General features: G+C 42.6%; 1 protein-coding gene across 10 annotated transcripts in view; it reads left to right on the top strand.

Moving 5' to 3' along the window:
* Nucleotides 1-17,545, top strand: part of Atp2c1 (ATPase secretory pathway Ca2+ transporting 1) — a 108,035-nt gene that overhangs the window by 15,722 nt on the left and 74,768 nt on the right. The window contains exons 1-3 of one of the 10 annotated variants that reach the window (XM_031343604.1): nt 9,116-9,231; nt 10,064-10,249; nt 11,179-11,190. The exons of 1 other annotated variant lie outside the window; for it this stretch is intronic. In XM_031343604.1, coding sequence (XP_031199464.1) covers nt 10,244-10,249; nt 11,179-11,190 — 18 coding nt within the window. In that variant the 5' untranslated portion in view covers nt 9,116-9,231; nt 10,064-10,243. Of the gene's footprint in view, nt 1-9,115; nt 9,232-9,502; nt 9,769-10,063; nt 10,250-11,178; nt 11,191-11,258; nt 12,325-17,545 lie in introns of those variants that run through there. 8 more of the 10 variants (XM_031343606.1, XM_031343603.1, XM_031343605.1 and 5 more) reach the window with 8 other exon arrangements.

The raw sequence follows: 17,545 nt of genomic DNA, 5'->3' as shown, positions 1-17,545 counted from the left end.
CCTGTATTTTTAGAAGCAGAGCTGATAGGGATTGCCATACCTTCTCAGGAACAGCCCAGGCGTCCCTTAGGAAGATGCACCACCATTGGTAATGTCAGGGGAACAGTAACGAGGACTTACAGCTCAGAACGTTCTTAATTGACCATTTTCTAATACAGCGGTCCCCAGCCAAGCATTACATAATACTTACTAATGCGAGAAATGATTAAGCAGTTTCTTTGAGCTAATACTCTAACATACATATTCATATCTATTTACTACTTTCTGTTATGGATGTTGACTGATTAAACCTGAAGGGGCAACCGGGAATTTTAGGTGTGGATTTAAATTGTGGAACATCAGAAGGGTAGAATAGTTGTTCTGCCCTCTATATGATCCAAGCTAAAGCCACCACAAAGTCTCAATATTAAAAAAAAAATAAATTTCCCTTACCTCTACTCGGCTTCATACTCAACAAGGATGTCAAAGACCCAGAATGGCAATTTAGCTGGAAAGATGAAATCAGTCTTCCTGCTGCTGCCGAGTGGAGTTTAGATCCTAGACATATGTTAAATATGTATTTTGTTGGTTTTTTTCATTAGAGCATATGAACAAACATGTCTCAATTACCTACGAAATAATCTCTCTAAAATACTTGCCTCTGCTAATTTATTCATAAGATTACACTCTTGTTTCAGCAACCCTGTCCAACTCTGAGAAGATAAACCCAAGAGATTTTTGAAAAGCTTCTACTTGGAGCATGAGTTCCCCAGTAATGGTATTTGAAGGTTAAATAAAAACAAACAAGTAGATTGTAGACAATAACCAAGACCAGCTGAGAAAGACAATGACTATATAATTAAATAATCTAGTCTTGACTGTCATCAAGGGAGCTGTAGGACAAATGTCCTAGATTCGGGAATTAGTCCCTCTCAAGGTTGCATGAGTCCATAATGAAATGAATAAGGCCAGACATGAGTAAAACAAGATAGTGAGCAGAGGGGGAATTCAGTAAGCTGGGTACATCTTGTGTGCTCCCTAGCAGGGCACTGTGGAAATGTGCAGGACATCAAAGATGGACATTCTGCCTTCACACTGGGCAGGAAGAAACTCTTTGTAAGGAGTAGCACCTGTGTGAGTCATGGCTTTATGAGTTCTAAAAAGCAACTGAGCTGCCTGCCTCACAGGTTTCTGACAACTGAGTCTAATTACCTCAGAGAATTGCATTGTTTCTATTAAAAAGCACCAAACGTATGTCTGGTTTGGGTTGTTCTGTAAAAACTGATTTTTAATTTTTCTAAACTTAAATGCTTTACTCAAATGTTCAGTCTTGGCATTTTTCCATTGCCAGATTATTTTCATATTCTTTTCCATGGTGTAAATGAGTTGGTTTGGTGGTGTAGCTCAGTGGTAGAGTATCTACTTGGTGTGTATGCGACTTAGGAAACAACGAACCATCGTGTAGGCTTTCTAAAGACCCCGAGTGCTGTAGGCTTCCACCTGCCTCAACAGATGTGTGAAACCCTATGCAGTCGACTGTCTTTATGTTTGCTGGAAGAGAACGCATGTAAAGCATAAGAAGGTACACACTCAATGTCAGTTTTCAATTTTGTTGAAGAATCTGCCACTGTAGTCATTGATTAAGAAAAAGAAACAACAACAACAACAACAACCTGGGCTAGAGGTTCCTTGTAATTGTGGAATTCCTTGCATGACATGGAAGAGGCCTGCAGTTTGAGCCTTGGCTTGGAAAAAGAAATAAAGTTTCAGGGTACACAACCATGTAAAAACCAAAAGGCTTAAACGTCACTTCAGTTTTCAAGAATGAGGTACAGTTGTATGATTTTAAAACATCACTAATTAGAGCTGAGAGAAACTTCTGCATAGGACTCTTGAAGTCAAGAGCCAAGTTTTTGCTTTACTTCCTAATATGGGCCTTAAAAACCATAACCTTATTTCAGCCGTCTGATTTATCTCCTACTCTGTCCCCTCCCATCAATGTTTCCTTAAGCATTTTAAATGGCTGGCACAGCACTTTTGTCATTTGATTATATCACAAGCCATACTACATTAAACTCTTTACATTTTTATGGGAACAACCAGCTAAATTTTAACCTTTTAATCTAGTGGTTTCTTCTCATCCAACCTACCAATTTGGATGCCTCTAGTTACAGGCAGCAGAAGATGCCATGTGTTACCTCATATTACAGGAAGCCCAGAGCATGCCAGGCTCTAGGTTGGTTGGTGGCTTACTCACACAGTTAGGGAACTGGCTTCTTCCTGTCACTACTTTTCATCCTTGCTGTTCACTTGTCACCAGAGATATATGGGAAGAGGGATACTAAGATCATCGTAGCCCTCTCGAGCATTCGGCATCATCAGGATGTCATGTCCAATCACAGGTTATTGAATCTACCCTGAGACTTTCTGGTTCAGTTGATCCAAGGAAGATCTGAGAACGTGCCTTTCTGCCAAGTTCTCAGGTGGTGCCGAGGCTCCTGGTAGTGGGGCCAAACGGAGAGACCACCAGGAAGAGTGTGGGAATTTGAGGGTCACTCATAATGTTCATGCAGTACATACTTTATCATTTATAGTACAACATTGAGATAGATCTCTTTACTGTCCATTCTCCAAAGGGCCTGATGCCATTCTAGTTTGTGAAATTCTTCTAGACAGGCACACTTCCAATAATTCCCAGTGCTTGATGTACCAGGTTCTTTGAAAAGTTTAATGTCTGGCTGTTTGAAGTAGGGTCAGATCAAGTCCCAAATTCAACTTGTTCCCAGATTACAGAAATATCTCTACTATCCAGTCCTCTCTGGTTTCCCATTTCACTGTAATAGAGAATATTTGACAACATTAAATTATTTGTAGTATCTTTTATTATAGGGTATAGGTATTGCCTCTTATAAACAAAAAAATCCAAAAGACCTCCTCCCGCAAACCCCCAAACAGACAAACAAAAACAAAAACAAAGTTACATGAAGGCATATTGTAAAGGCTTCTGGTTTTCTATATAATCTTTATTTGTAGCAAAGAACGTTCTGGTCTGAAGGTTTTAGCAATTTGCTCGTGTTACACGAACTCCTTCCTGCTGACGTGGGATCTGTGTTTCTCCCCTGCTCCTTCTAAGTCGTATTGTCAGCTTGTAATTCCTCATTCTAAATCAACTATCTTGTAAATCATCTCTTTGATATGGAGTCCATATTTTGTGTAGCATACTCACTGGCTGCAACAGTCTGTGCGCATGAGTGATTCGGGCTAGACTTCAGAATTCTCATAAGCCTTGTGCTATTTTCTGTCTCGAGTATCTTTCTCTCTTCTCTGTTATCATAATGGCCTTTTTTTTTCTCATTTATTTGCACAATAGGAAACACTGCAGAGAGAAATGGTTTTTGTAGGGAGCATGGAAGGACACAGGACAAGTTTAGGCAAAGAGAAAAATATACATATTGACTTCTAGTCAGAGTAGAAAACTTTCAAGTATAAAATGTGCTGCTTTGAAGGTATGAGGAAACACAAGCTTTCCAGACCAGAGTGCTGTGGGGTAAAGGGCTGAAATGTTTCCTCTATGAAAATGAGAAAGCATCTGAACTGAGAGAAGAGACCTAGTGAAAACTGCAAACACAGCAGGTGGCCTCCAAACAGGATGCCAAACTCTCAAGCGGCAGGACAACCGAGCCACCAGCAAAGCTTCAGTAGGAAGTGCTCCCCAGCAGCTTAAACTTCCTTGGCTACCAGGAGGCTGTGGCTTCCTCACACTGTCTTGTCCAGGAATGAAGAGTATATTCCTTAATCCTTAAAATCTGAAAACTGTGCTGGAGATGAAAGCACTTTGGGTTTTAGTCAGGCACTGATATGCACGCCATCAAAATCCGAAGCACAGGCTGAAATTTCCTATGTGCAAGGTTGTATGCACTTCAGTATTGTAAGCTTCCAATTTCACGTGGTTACTTGGATCCAAACTCTATAATTTCCTCTGCTCTCCGAAGTGCTTGATACTGTTCAGGACTTACTCCTACTTTGATCAAGAAGTCCCAGTTAATCTCTTTGTGATTTTGGAGATGAATGTTACATTGTTACATTCTGAAAATCCTTTAACTTCTCCCCGACCCCATCTTTTGCTCTGAGTCCCAGTTAATCTCTTTGTGATTTTGGAGATGAATGTAACATTGTTACATTCTGAAAATCCTTTAACTTCTCCTCGACCCCATCTTTTGCTCTGTAGCAAAATTCAGTAGCAAAGTCCAAGGTGGGATTACCTTTATTTATTCCACAATAAATACTTATAGTGGCAATCTGTAATGGCTATTCCTGGTTGTCAACTTGACTGCATCTGGAATGAACTACACTCCAGAACTGGAGAGCACATCTGTGATCCAGATCTTGAGACTGGAAGACACAAGTTTCTCACCTGGATCTTGACATGGAGCTCTTGAGGCCATGAAAAGCAAGGCAGTACACACCTTTAATCCCAGGAGACAGAGGCAAGAGGATCTCAGTCCAGGGTCAGCCTAGGACAAAGCAGGTTTTAGATCCAGGTGTGGTGGTACACACTTTTAGTCTGGGCCACACCTCCTGCTGGAGGCCTACAGAAGACACTGGAGGAAGGAAGATGCTTCTTCTTTGATGCTTGCACTTACTTGCCAGCACATCTGTAGGAACCTACTTCTACAGAAGACCAGCCGAAACAACAACCCTTGTGGGACTGAGCAACTACTAGATTCTTGGACTTCCCATCCACAGCTGCCCATTGTTGGGTTAGTTGGGCTGATTATAAGTCAACACAATAAATTCCCTTAATAAGAAGAGACATTCCATACATTCTGTGACCCTAGAGAACCCTAATACATAATCTTTCAACATTATGTACTTATGTAACAAGTATCACATATATGAGAATATATATGAGAATATATTATATATTCTCATATCAGCTGGTACATGGCTCAGTGTCTGAGAGATCTTGGGGTGGAGTTGGGGGGCAGATTAGTTCAGACTGCTGGCCTTCCTATGGGGCCTCCTTCCTCCTCAGCTCCTTCCAGCTTTTCCCTAATTCAACCATAGGAGTCCCCAGCTTCTGTCCATTGGTTGGGTGGAAGTATCTGCATCTGACTCAGCTGCTTGTTGGGCCTCTCGGAGGGCAGCCATGCTAGGCTCTTGTCTATAAGCACACCATAGCATCAGTAATAGTGTCAGGCCTTGGAGCTTCCTCTTGAGCTGGATCCCAATTTGGGCCTGTCACTGGACCTCCTTTCCATCAGGCTTATCTCCATTTTTGTCCCTACAATTCTTTCAGACAGGAACAATTCTGGGTCAGAGTTTTTGACTACGGGATGGCAACCCCATTCCTCTACTAGATACCCTGTCTTTTTACTGGAGGTGGACTTACGTTCCCTCTCCCCACCATAGAGCATTTCATCTAAGGTCCCTTCCTTTGAGTCCTGAGAGTCTCTCACCTCCTGGTTTCTTTTCTTCCTTCCTTTCTTTCTCTCTTTCTTTCTTTCTTCTTTCCCTTATCCTCAACTGCAACTCTTGGTTCACCTTCAACCCCAAAGTTGGGCAACATTTAGTGACAATTCTAAACAACACTTGGTTCTGAATCTGTGTAATGGGGAGTCATACTCAGCGCAAACTAAGAATAGAGATTAAGAGTCTACTTTACAGTTGCCCAGCGTCCTCTTCTCAGTCTCCATCAAGTAGTTCGCACTTGGGATCCTATTAAATGTGTGTGAGCCTATGGAATTCTGTGGGAGATAAAATCTTTGCATAGTACTCAGGATCTGTGTGAAATAAAACTAACCAAAAACTGGTAACTTGTATTGGGTCCCTTCAATTTTTGAATTCTTGCTTTCAACTTTTACTATAGCACTGCAGAAACATGGGATCGAGTAGATGTATAGTGTTTCTGGCAGGCAGCTCTTGTACACTGATTTCCTATGACATTCTTTGCAGGGACCCCATTTCCTCATGCTTGACACTTCACACGCCCTTTATTGTCTAAGAAACATTCTGTTGTGTAGTTGGAGTAAGTTAACTTACAAAAAAATGTTGGGTCTTTCTTTTAGAAAATGTTCAGTTTTTTAGAGTCTGGGAAGATAGCTGTCAGTAATATGCTTGTCTTGAAGGTATGAAAACTTACTGAATTTTAGCTCCAACTGAGCATGGTGGCCTGTGTCTATAATTCCATTTCTGGGGAGGTGGAGATCGGAGGCTCCCTAGGGCTTGCTGCCCAGTCAGTCTAGGCTAAGCTAACTGGGTGCCCTAAGCCAATTATAGACCTGACTCAAAGGAGATGAAGGGTATTCTAAGGATGGTACCCAAGGTTGTCTTCTACACACACACACACATACATTCATATGGATAAACATGCTCAGTACTTTTTTTTTTTAGACCAACTATATGGGATAGTGAACTTCAGGGCATATACCTTTGCTTGCTGGCTTTTCCTAGGAAGTAGGTAAACAATTTTGATCCTTTAGTTCAGATGATGCTAAAGGTTTAAAAGAAGGCAGTAACTAGGGGAAGATTTAAAGATAGCTCTTCTAGTTTTATTTTAAAATACATATTCCTTTATCATCTATATTAAATAGGTGGGCTAGGCTAATTTATAGCAAGTATTTGTTCTTCATATACTTATAAATGTTCAAATTTTATTATAATATACAAGCAGGGTAGCTCATATCCTCTTAGAATAAAGCCGAGTATGAATAAAATTGGAGCATCACTTCCATTCTTCCCCACGCTTCCTCCGGGGGGGAAAAGGAGCCTTGAACTTTCTTTGTCACGTGACCACTCTTCTTTTCTCATCTCCTTACCCCCACTTAACTTTCTTGGTGGTGCTCAAGTTTGAATCATCTAAGGATTCCCACCACTGAGGAACACTCTCAGCTCCTGTCAACCACATGTTGAACAAGACGCATTTAATTTTGTAGGTTAAATATTCAACACAAAAGGAGTAAGACCCAACCTTTAGGAGGCTGAGTTCTAAGGAGAACTTTCCTGGGTTGATTGCAAGGACACTTGGCTATATTGTATCCATGGCCGCCAGTCTCACTGTAGCTAGTCTCTTGCTTGTTTCTTCAAATACCAAGCTTCCACCTTGGCAATGCTTCTACTTTATTATTTTCTTCACGCGCCCTTTCTGTCCCTTCTAGCAATTTTACTATGTAAGAGGAAAGGAGTGCTTCCACATGTTCATGGGCTTTGCCTTTACAGTTCACTGTATTTTAGTCCCTTTATCGCACACTAAGGTGGGAATGGTATACAACACCTCACAGGAGGATCCAGCATGCTCAGAGGAGGAAATGAAAGAGGAGAGCATGATGCTCTGACTTCAATGGCATTGATTAAGCTTTAATATATAAACTATATGCATATACATAATAAACACTAACTTTCAATCATAGGAAATAGAAATCAGTGTTATTGATGTTGACTAGTGTGGGACCATGATCTGGTACAGAATAGAAAACCATCTCAAGCAACACATGCATAGTTTCAGCTAATTAGTCCAAAAACTAGCAATACAGATGTCTTAATTTCCTTTTCTTTGGCTGTCATAAGACATCAGAATAGCCGGGCAGTGGTGGGGCATGCCTTTAATCCCAGCACTTGGGAGGCAGAGGCTGCCAGATTTCTGAGTTCGAGGCTAGCCTGGTCTATAGAGTGAGTTCCAGGACAGTTAGGGCTACACAGAGAAACCTTGTCTCGAACCCCCCCAACTCCCCAAAAGAAAAAAAAAAAAACATCAGAAGCAGCTCGAGAAGGAAAGGGTTTATTTGGCGTATACTTTGCATCATGGAAGCAATCCAAAGCAGAAACTTGGAGGCAGAAACTGAAGCAGAGCCCATGGAGGAGCACTGCTTACTGGCTTGCTTCTCATGGTTCCTTCAGCTTGCCGTTGTATGTATGTAACCCAGGACCATGTGCCCATGGATAGCACTGTCCATAGTGATCCAGGCACTCCCTCATCAATCCCCACAGACTTGCCCGTTGTGCTTCCATTTTACCAAATGACATTTGCTGTGTTAAGTTGATAAAAGCACAACAATAAAATTACGTTTTCCAGAAGTCTTTAGATGAATTCTAGGTGTTTATATAATCTACCTTATAAATTTTGTTTGCTTGTTGTAACATTAATATTCTGTAATAACTGTTACAAACTAATTTTAAAACTGAGCACGAGACAGCAATTTTATTATAGAAGCAACAGGCTTATGCCACGGGGCATATAAAACATCATTAAGCATACATACCAAAGTGGAGATAAATTATAGATTTCTACCCTTGCCTGGCCTGGAAATTGTGGCCATCCTCCGCTTCTGTCTCCTATGCCTGGCAAAAGCTCATTTTTCAAAATAGAAGGAGTGTGTATGTCAACCCAGATGTTCAGAAGTTTTGATCCTAAATGAGCTTAATAAGCATCCTACACATAAGACAGACAATTTGGTCCATTATGTTGAACGTGTGGTTGGAAGCATGTTATAGGACCCCATATAAAAAGCAATTTTGTTACGGTTATTTGGTTACGGAGGAAAAAATTCCTGTAGAGGCTTTTTCTTTGGAGCAGACTGGATGGGTGGGTGGGGGGAGGTGGTCTTCGAAGGATGCTCCAGAACTGGCCACAGGTGTAGTTCTGCCCTCTAGTGGATATAGGTGAGAGTGGTTCAATGGCTACCTGTGCTTTAAGAGTAGCAACTATTCATTAAAAATCTCTAGGGGCTTGTGTGAGATGCTAAGTGAAAGGCTGTCTTGGAAAAACGATAACGGCCCAGGTAATATTGGTTCTTCTTCGGCTTCGTGAAGGTAATATTGGCAGGGCGACTCATTTCTAGATTCTATCCCGGCTATTCTGGTTGCATACACTCCATGAAAAAGGTCGGGAGTCCTTCCTCGAGCTGTCACTCTGAGCCTTGCCCTCTCATGACACATGGAGCTTCGGAGCACACTCCTGAGCTGGAAAGACTTTTGGAAACCGGCTCCATGATGACTAGCCCTAGCCAAGTCCAGAGAAGCTGCCAGAGCTGGTGTTTACGAGTGAGGGTACGACGCAGTGAGAGGCCGCTGATAGGAAACACCAGCTTCTCTCTGCGTCGCCCGAGGAGATTGTGACGGCCGTGAGACGGGAGAGACCATCCAGAGCTGTGCAGAGAGCACCCCAGGCGACCCTTAACACGGCTATGGCTGTGCCTGTCTCCGTCTCGTTCCCGCGGCCGCCTCGACAGAATGTGTAGCTGGAGACGGGGACGGGTATGCTTCCGCCCCTTGCGCCGGCGGGTGTGTGGAAAGCGGGCAAGCGCAGTCCCGAGGGCCCAAGAGGAGCCGCGGGCCTCCGCGCTCTCTCCTACAACCCCCTAGGCATCCCCGGACACCGTCCATTAAGTACGGCAGGCTCGGCCGCACTGCACTTCCGCTCACCCGCGCAGAGAGCCGGTGTGCGCCTGCGCGCGCGCCTCTCCCGGCGGAAGTGGTAGCGACAAAGCTCGGTGGGCTGCGGGCCGGGTAGTGCAGGGAGCGCCGGGCGGCGGGCGGCGGGCGGCGGGGAGGGAGGGGCGGAGCGCAGGAGGCGGAGGCGGGAGCAGAGCTGCTCGGCCGTGCGCGGAGACGCGCGGAGACGCGCGGAGCCGGCGGGCCGAGCTTGACGGGCCCCCTCGCCGCTTCCTCTCCCCTCCCTGCCGCCGTCCTGCTCGTTCTCCTCCCGACGCGGCTGGGCTCCGTGTGGCACCATCGTGCCGCCAGCAGCGCCCGTTCGCCCGAGGCGCGTGGGGCGCCCCCGCAGCCCCGCGAGTGAGTCCTCGCAGCCTGGAGGGAGGGGGACGTCTGGGGTGTCGGGGGAAAGATTCCGGGTATCTACTCCTGCCCCTATTTCCAGAAACTTCCAGGTCCGGAGGGAAGGGGGCGTCCGGGGAGAACGTCTCTTGCCCGTAGGGCGCCTCTCGGGCGCCGCCCGCCCGGCTGGCGTGTGTCGCTGGCCCCCGCAGGCGGCGCAGGGGGTGGGCTAGGGTGGTGGTGGCGGCTGGGCGGGGGTCGCCCTGCTCCTCTCCCCTCTCCTCAGCTCCGCTTCTCCTGGTTTCTCTTGCAGATGCTGCTGCTAGGGGTGGTGGGAGCAGCCGTGGGACGCGTGGCCGGGAGCGGGGGTGACAGCCTGGGATTCCGGGGTCTTCTCTTCCTTGTCCTCCTCCTCTCCTCTCTATTCCCAGTGTGGCCGTGGCTGACACTAAAGACTTTGTAGCCATCAACCAGAGTGCAGTTTCGATGGAAAATGAAGGTAAAGGCCCCCTGGCAGATGGGTTTGTAACACTAGAGTTGAGGGTGTGGTGGTTTGCTTTTTAAGTTGTCTCTGCCTTTCCCCACCTTTTTATTTTCCTCGTTTTTTTTTTTTTTTTTTTTTTTTTTTTTAATAATTGATTTTTCACCCCCATTGCATGTCAAATGTCTGAGGATTTGCTTCTCTAAGGGCATGTAGCTTTTATTTTGGTAACGTGGGCATTACGGGGATTAAGGTTCTGCGGGTGACAGCTTGATTCTGCTTTCCTGGGAAATTGTTATTTTCTTTAGCATAGCGAATGGAACGGAAGTTTTCATTTGAGATAGCATCTGTGCACATCCTTATAGCTCTTTGAAAGGAATTCGTGGATGTGAAGTGGAAAGGGGAAGAGAAGGCAAAGGATCGAATCTCTGTATATTTTGCATTGCAAGCTTTGTTAGGGTGTGTGACTGAATTATAAGAAAAATTTTAAAACAAATTCTGGCTTTGGCAAAAAGCATTTTTGAACTCAGATTAAGAAACACACACACGCACATATACACACACACAGACACACACACACACACAACCAAAACCAAAACCCAAACCAAAAAAACCCTAACCCTAAAGTTTAATGAAAATTTCTGAGAGTTTCCTGTCTTAAAGTCCCGCCCTATTTCAAAACATCTTTGGGAGGTTGACTGTGGAACCAGTTTGTCCCCATTGCACATTGTGTTTGGCTGCATTCGTCTGTCACGGTACTGGATCACTTTGGCCTCATTCAAATAATGCTTCTCATTTATAGCAATTAGGTTTTAAAGAGTATTGAATAACTGAATAAATGATTTTTCTTCCTTCTTGAACTAACCATGTTTATTGTTTATGCTGACTTCTGGCTTATGTGTAATTATCTTTCTTTTTCCCCCCTTCCTTTTTGACTGGACTGCAAGATGCTAGAAAAGGTACTTGACAAATAATTTCTTTCCTGCCTCTCCCCCTTGAACTGTTTGCTTTAAAAATCTTTATCTGGTACCCAGGAGCTGCAGTTAAGCTGAATTGAATGTTTTTTCCATTGTTGAGAATGTAAGCTTGATTGGCTAAGTAGGACTTTAAATTTTAAAATAGGTGTTTCTTGTGGATGTCGTAATCTGTTGTGCTATTGGAGAACCGTGGCATATGTAGGAAATATGATGAGAGGCATGGTTAACTTGCCCACTTTCATTTTAGAGGGATAATTGGTGGAGTGCGTTTTCTGATATGCTGAAGTGTGTAACTGCAGAGGAGTTATGCTAATTGGATCTTGAGGAAAGTAGTTGTATTTTTTTTTCTGATGGTATGGAAAATTGTTTTTCTGAGCCCTTTTCCTCTAGTCTTTTATAGATTTAAGAAAGTCAGACTTGTTTTTTATAAGACAATATTAAGTCCATTCATATAGTGGTTTCTATTTAGAGATCTCTGTAAGGAAAATCTCAGAGTTCTTGTGCATCTGTGAGCTATTTTCAGAATATTGCAGATTTAGGAGAGTAGCCTGCAGTGGGTGCATGCTTGGCTGTTGGCTTTCTTTCTGGGTATCTTAGGAATCAGAGCATGAGTAATGGAGCACTCATCTGCTGAGGTAGAAGGGGCTGGCTGTTAGGAGAGTGTCTGTATTTAGTGGCCACACAAGAATGATGTGGTCTCATAGTGAGAGTATAAACGTCTTAAAAACTTATGCGGCTTTCTTATATTTGACCACCAAGAGACTATATTTGTTAATCTATTGCTATATTAACATGTTTTTTTTTTGAACTGTTTACTTTTTAGAAGAACCTGGAGATAGCCTAGAATCTTCAAAAGCAATTGACTATCTTAAAATTGATTTGTATTTTTTTTCATTTTAGAGTTTATACCCTCTTCTGACCTGATTATTAACAGGTTAGAAAGTATGGAGCCAAAATATTAAAATCTTGCCCTAATGCAAATCTATATGGCTTTTAGGCAAAAAAATTTACCATTGCTGAGTTTCACCTAACAATTGGGATTGAAGATGTGTAGCTCCCAAAGTTGCCGTGCTGAGTGAGAAACACGAAGACTTTCCTCTGGGAGGGGAATGCTGGGTAAGAGCGTGGCCTTGGCAGCCAGGCAGCTCACTGAATGCTGCATCTCCACACTCTTTGCCCTTGCCCTCCCACACTACTAAGGTTTTTTGTACCATGTTTTCTTCATGTGTGGAAATAAGGGTAAAGAGAGCTGCCTTGTGAGGTCGTCATAAGTACTCCAAATAGCATCTGGCATACAATAAGTACTCATAAATGCTGATCGTTAATAGCATAGTCTACTGTTTGATGCACACTGTTATGTGGCATTAAAGTCATGACAAAGAATTTTCTGTGGAGTTAGTACTTTAAATCAAGGTTAGGGTTCCACCAAGCCATATTAGGAGAGTGGTAATTTTCCCAGTCCCCAAAATCTGACCCTGTGCTTCTGAGCATCGGATAGTGCCATCTTGGAGGGTTGGTGTAGTAAATGAAGCCAGAGGAATGCTTGACACAGCTTTAATAAGTGATGAAGCCACGCTCCTGTTGTCTAGAAAGAGATTTCTAGTAGATAGGCAGATAAATTCCATGACTGGGGTGAGCTGTATAGGGTTATCTGATAGTAGCTCCCTGGAGCATCTGCATGGAGAGAGTTCCTAGCAGCCACATAGAGAGTGGTTATGTCCTGGGAGGAAATGGCTTCATCTGTTTACTTCAAACTTCAACTGTAGAGGTATTTACTATGGTATGGCACTAGATTTTGATTCTCCTAGACCCCCCCTGCCTTCCCCGCCCCCCGGGGCTCACTTAAACATTTTCAGGGAAGCTTGACGTATTTTTAGCCATAGTTGTCTGGATACTTCATGTATTCTTCCTACCAGTCAGTAGGAACATTTGAAGCCTTTACTAATTTCCAGGAATTTTAAGGATTTAGTTCTAGATAACCAATTATTGGGATTTTTGTCTAAATCCTTTGGAAGTTCTTTTAAAATACTTATTACAAATCTAAACTAACAAGATAACTATCACTTAGTAATCTGAGATACACGTATATACAGTTTTTTTTTTATTTTTGTTTTTTTAAAAGTTGTTGATAGTTTAAAAGATGGTTTGTTAGAAAAGACATTTGTAGCTGGAGGGTTTTACAGATAATTTTTTCGTTCCTTCCTGTTAACTGGATTAGTCTTCACAACAAATCTGGCCTTTCCAAGGGGCTTTTCTAAGAGTTTAATCATTTTTTTAAAAAAACCTATTTGATTGTCTCATTCTTGAATAGGAATATAATGATCTTCAGGATTTCAGGAAATGCTACATCCAGCTAGAAAACACCACCCTGTCTTTCTTGATGACATTTGTGTTTATACTTTTAAAAATAGTTTGTCACTCAGTTTCAGATGGTTAGTTTTTTTGGGATGGCTCAAGAAAGTAGTGTGTTAGGGCAGCTGGAAGACTCTAGTCTCGAAGGGTGGGAAATGTAGTTTATTTTATTTGCACTATTGTCTCTAAGATAGATTTAATTGTTGGCATGTGGAAAAGTCCTGAAAAGTCCCGAGTATCTAAGAACATTTTTTAAACAGCAGAGAATATTTTAGATTTTGTAAGCAATAGACTCAATAGACTTTAGAACTTTTTTGTTGTATTTGTGTATGTATCTGTGTGTGTGTATATGTGTATGTATGTGTGTGTACACTTACATGTGGGCAGGTCAGAGGGCAACTTGGGAGTTGGTTATCTCCATCATGTGGGTTCTGAAGATTGAATTTAGGTTGTCAGGCTTGGTGGCAAGTGTCTTTACCCACTGAGCTATCTCACCAGACTAGCAGTAACCTTTTGACAGTTAACTTAGTATATGTGTGTATGTGTACACCTGTATGTACATGTATGCATATGGATGTACAAGAGTGAAGAGGGCAGAGGTTACTTTTTGCTGTCAGCCTACATAGCCTTAGTTTTTGAGGCAGGGTCTCTTACTGAACCTGGAGACCCCGATTTTGCCAGGCTAGTTGGCCAGTGAGCTGCAGGATCCACCTGTCTCTATTTTTCTCTCTCCAGCTAGGGTTACAGACATGTCTGTTACTGTACCAAGATTTTATGTGGTTGCTGGGATCTGACCTCAGGTTCTTATGCTTATGAAACAGGTACTTCATGAACTAAAGCATTTCCTGAGCCCTGGATTATCTTAACTAATATTCTTAGCAATTAATGTCAACAGAATCTAGTTTTACTAATTGAAACATTATGAAACAAAATAGTTGTCTGGGGAACACACTCATGAAGCCAAGGCTGATTCTCTTTGGAGATTTTACTTAACCAATATGTGTTTTACAAGTTGAATTTTGTTTTAAAGGTGGCAAGAATGCCATATCTTGGTCGTAAAGTAAGTTGGGGTGAATTTGAAATTGCCCCTTTGTTACAGGTATAAAGATAGCTTCTTGTCCGGGGGGGTTGGTGGCTCACATCTTCAATCCCAGTACTTGGGAGGCAGAGGCGGTCGGATCTATCTCTATGAGGTCCAGGCCAGCCTAGTCTATAGAAAAAGTACCAGGACAGCCAGACAGCCAAGACTACACAGAGAAACCTTGACTGGGGTGGTGGCAAAGTGGTGGTGATAGATAGCTTACCATTAACTCAAGAGATGCCTGAATTTACCTTGCTAAAAGGTAGTGTTTTTGTAATGACTTAAAGGCATCTGTTATGGCAAAACTCTGCTTTTTCTGAGGTCAAGTGGTAGAAGGAAGTAAAGCTGGTTAGTGAGCTCTCAGGCTCCTGCCATAATTTCACACAAGAAAAAGGTTCTGTAACATTTCAGGCTAAGTTGATACATTTCTTTATGACTTTTAATGCCCAGAGTTTATATTCACTTATTAATTTATATGCATTTGTTACTATATTTATTGTCTTCTGGCTTTAAGTTCTTGTTGCAAGAGTTGTTAGTCTTAGTACATCAGTAGATTATTCAGGTTGTGTTGAATTAGGTTCCCTTGGAACAAACTTGTGATGCATTTAGAAAAAGTTGGAAATGTGAAAGGGTAAAGATTTGGATGGTAATTAAACAGGTCAGGGACGTTATTTCAGACTGGCTGTAACTGGCCCTTAATTTGCCTTTAATTTGTTTCTGCTCGATTTCTTTTTCTGCTACAGGAATTAGAGAATTTAGGAGTTGGACTTTTATGTAATATACCTGTTAATTATAGTTGCTTAAGTGAAGCCTTTGGTTTTGACATGTGCTCATTTTGTAAATGTGCTAGCCTAAGGTTGTTGTGTCCCTGCTCCCTGGATTCATGTAGTAATCTAACATGACGGTCTTAGAAGGTTTGGTGGCATCCTTGTAAAACATTATTTTTATTTACTCACGTAGACTTAGGCTGCAGCAGATGTTAGCCGATGGGCTACTTGTTCAGCCCTTCACAGAAAAACAGGACAGCTGGAGTGGAACATGGAACGGTTCTGAACATTGTCTGCGCTGTCTTCAGCAGCTCATTGCCTTTGTCCCTGGGCAAGACCCTGGGTCATATCCCCAGCAGCATGCAGTCAGGGAGGATAAGGCTTTCCCAAGGAGCATTGCAGTAATGTTGTAGGGCAAAGGTAATAACTTAAAACGCCTTCTGGATTTCCTCTCATCCTGTGACCTTTCACTTGTTGCCCCCCAAACTCAGCCTTTGATGTGTCATTTCATTCATTCATGTTACGTTGTACCCATCTAGTCCTTCCCTCACAATGGTTCTAGTAGGCGTTGCTTGGCTGTTGTCGTGTTTGTTTAGTAGAGTATTTGCTTTTCATCTGAGCTTCTATGTTGGTGGGTATAGACATATTTGTCCCAGGCCTTTCGGAGTCTGAATTTCCTTATTCTGTGAAATGTCATTGCTATATTTCTCCCAGAGGAGGCAAAAGCCTTTCATGTCTTGAATGCCAGAAATAGCACGCGGTGCACTTTGTAAAGGCATGGTAAGTAATCTCTCCTATGCTTTTTCTTAATGCTTGTGAGGGTTGCTGTTATCCAGAGTGGGTATCTGGCTTGTGAATCTAGAACCTGTGATCCTGTGCAAACTCCAGTGCCCTTTCTACCTCAGGAAAAATGTAACCATTGCTGGCTGGTTTTTGTTTGTTTGTTTGTTTTTGTTTTTTGTTTTAAAATGAGTCTTACAGGACTGTGTATGGAGAGAGGTTTTAAATCAAACACCAGTTCTGTTAGAAGATGTGTTAGAAGGCTCAAAGTTAATTCTTGTGGATAGAGACTCTCTGGTGTCTCTTACTCAGTTTGAGCAGGGTCTGGCACTTATGTATTGAATGAAACCTTGGCTTTCGCTCTGCTTCTCTCATCTGGGCGTAATTTCACACTCCAGACAACATTTGGCTGTGTCTATTGAGACATTTGTCACTGCTGCAGTGGGGTTGTGGCATCTAGTTGGTAGACACCAAGGATGCTGATAAACATTGTCCTGTGCAGCACCTCCCTCACCCCTCTTCCCAGAAGGTATTATTTAGTCCCCCGTGCTGGTATCTATTGAGAAACACTTTTCTAACCAAAGGCAAGAAAGTTCCATCTGAGCCTTAGTTTCCTCCTTTGTAAAGAGGTGGTGACTACACTTAGGTTTGTCAGGTTCAATAGGGTCATGTGTTTATAGGTGCCCCATAGCCCAAAGCTGCAAAGCAGATGCAGATTTCCTTTAACTTAGTTGAAGGAAAGAGTTAGGGAAAGTTTGTCTCTGACATTTTAGTTTAGGATTCAAAGGTTTTAAGTATTTGTCCAAATTCTAAATGGATGTAAAGGAAGCCTGTGGTAGTTTTTATAGATCAGTGACTTTCTTGTGGTTTTACTAAATATGCTGCTGCTTTGGCTTGGGATTTATAACTTAGTAGTAGACAAAAATATTGAAAGCTATGGGAGGTGTTTTAGCTTCTGCTAGTAAACTATTTTTAAGGACTTAGTAGCTTCCCACTGCACCTGTAACTACACACACTAACAAACAAGCACGAGGGTCTCACAACAGTGACTGATTTCATAAGGTCTAGCTTGCAGTAGCCTGCAAAATTATGATCACAGAAGACTGCTGGGAAAGATGATGGGATCTAACCTTTGCTACTGCAGTCAATGAGAGATCTGCCGCAAAACCTTCAAGTGCTTACTGTGGGGTAGTAAAAAAGTAACAGATCTGAAAAAGGTCTAGGTAACATGACATATAGCCCTCCCCCATGTCTTCAGTAACTTGTATGAGGTGATATTAATGAAGTATGCCTACTTGCCCACTTTGCAAGTTGACTAAAACAACAACAGCAAAAACCAATGCCAGATTCTTTCCAT

Source organism: Mastomys coucha, unplaced genomic scaffold (assembly GCF_008632895.1).
Source record: "Mastomys coucha isolate ucsf_1 unplaced genomic scaffold, UCSF_Mcou_1 pScaffold23, whole genome shotgun sequence".
NCBI classification, from domain to species: domain Eukaryota; kingdom Metazoa; phylum Chordata; class Mammalia; order Rodentia; family Muridae; genus Mastomys; species Mastomys coucha.
The sequence above is the reverse complement of the archived record's forward strand: the minus strand, read 5'-3'. Positions and strand labels throughout refer to the sequence as shown.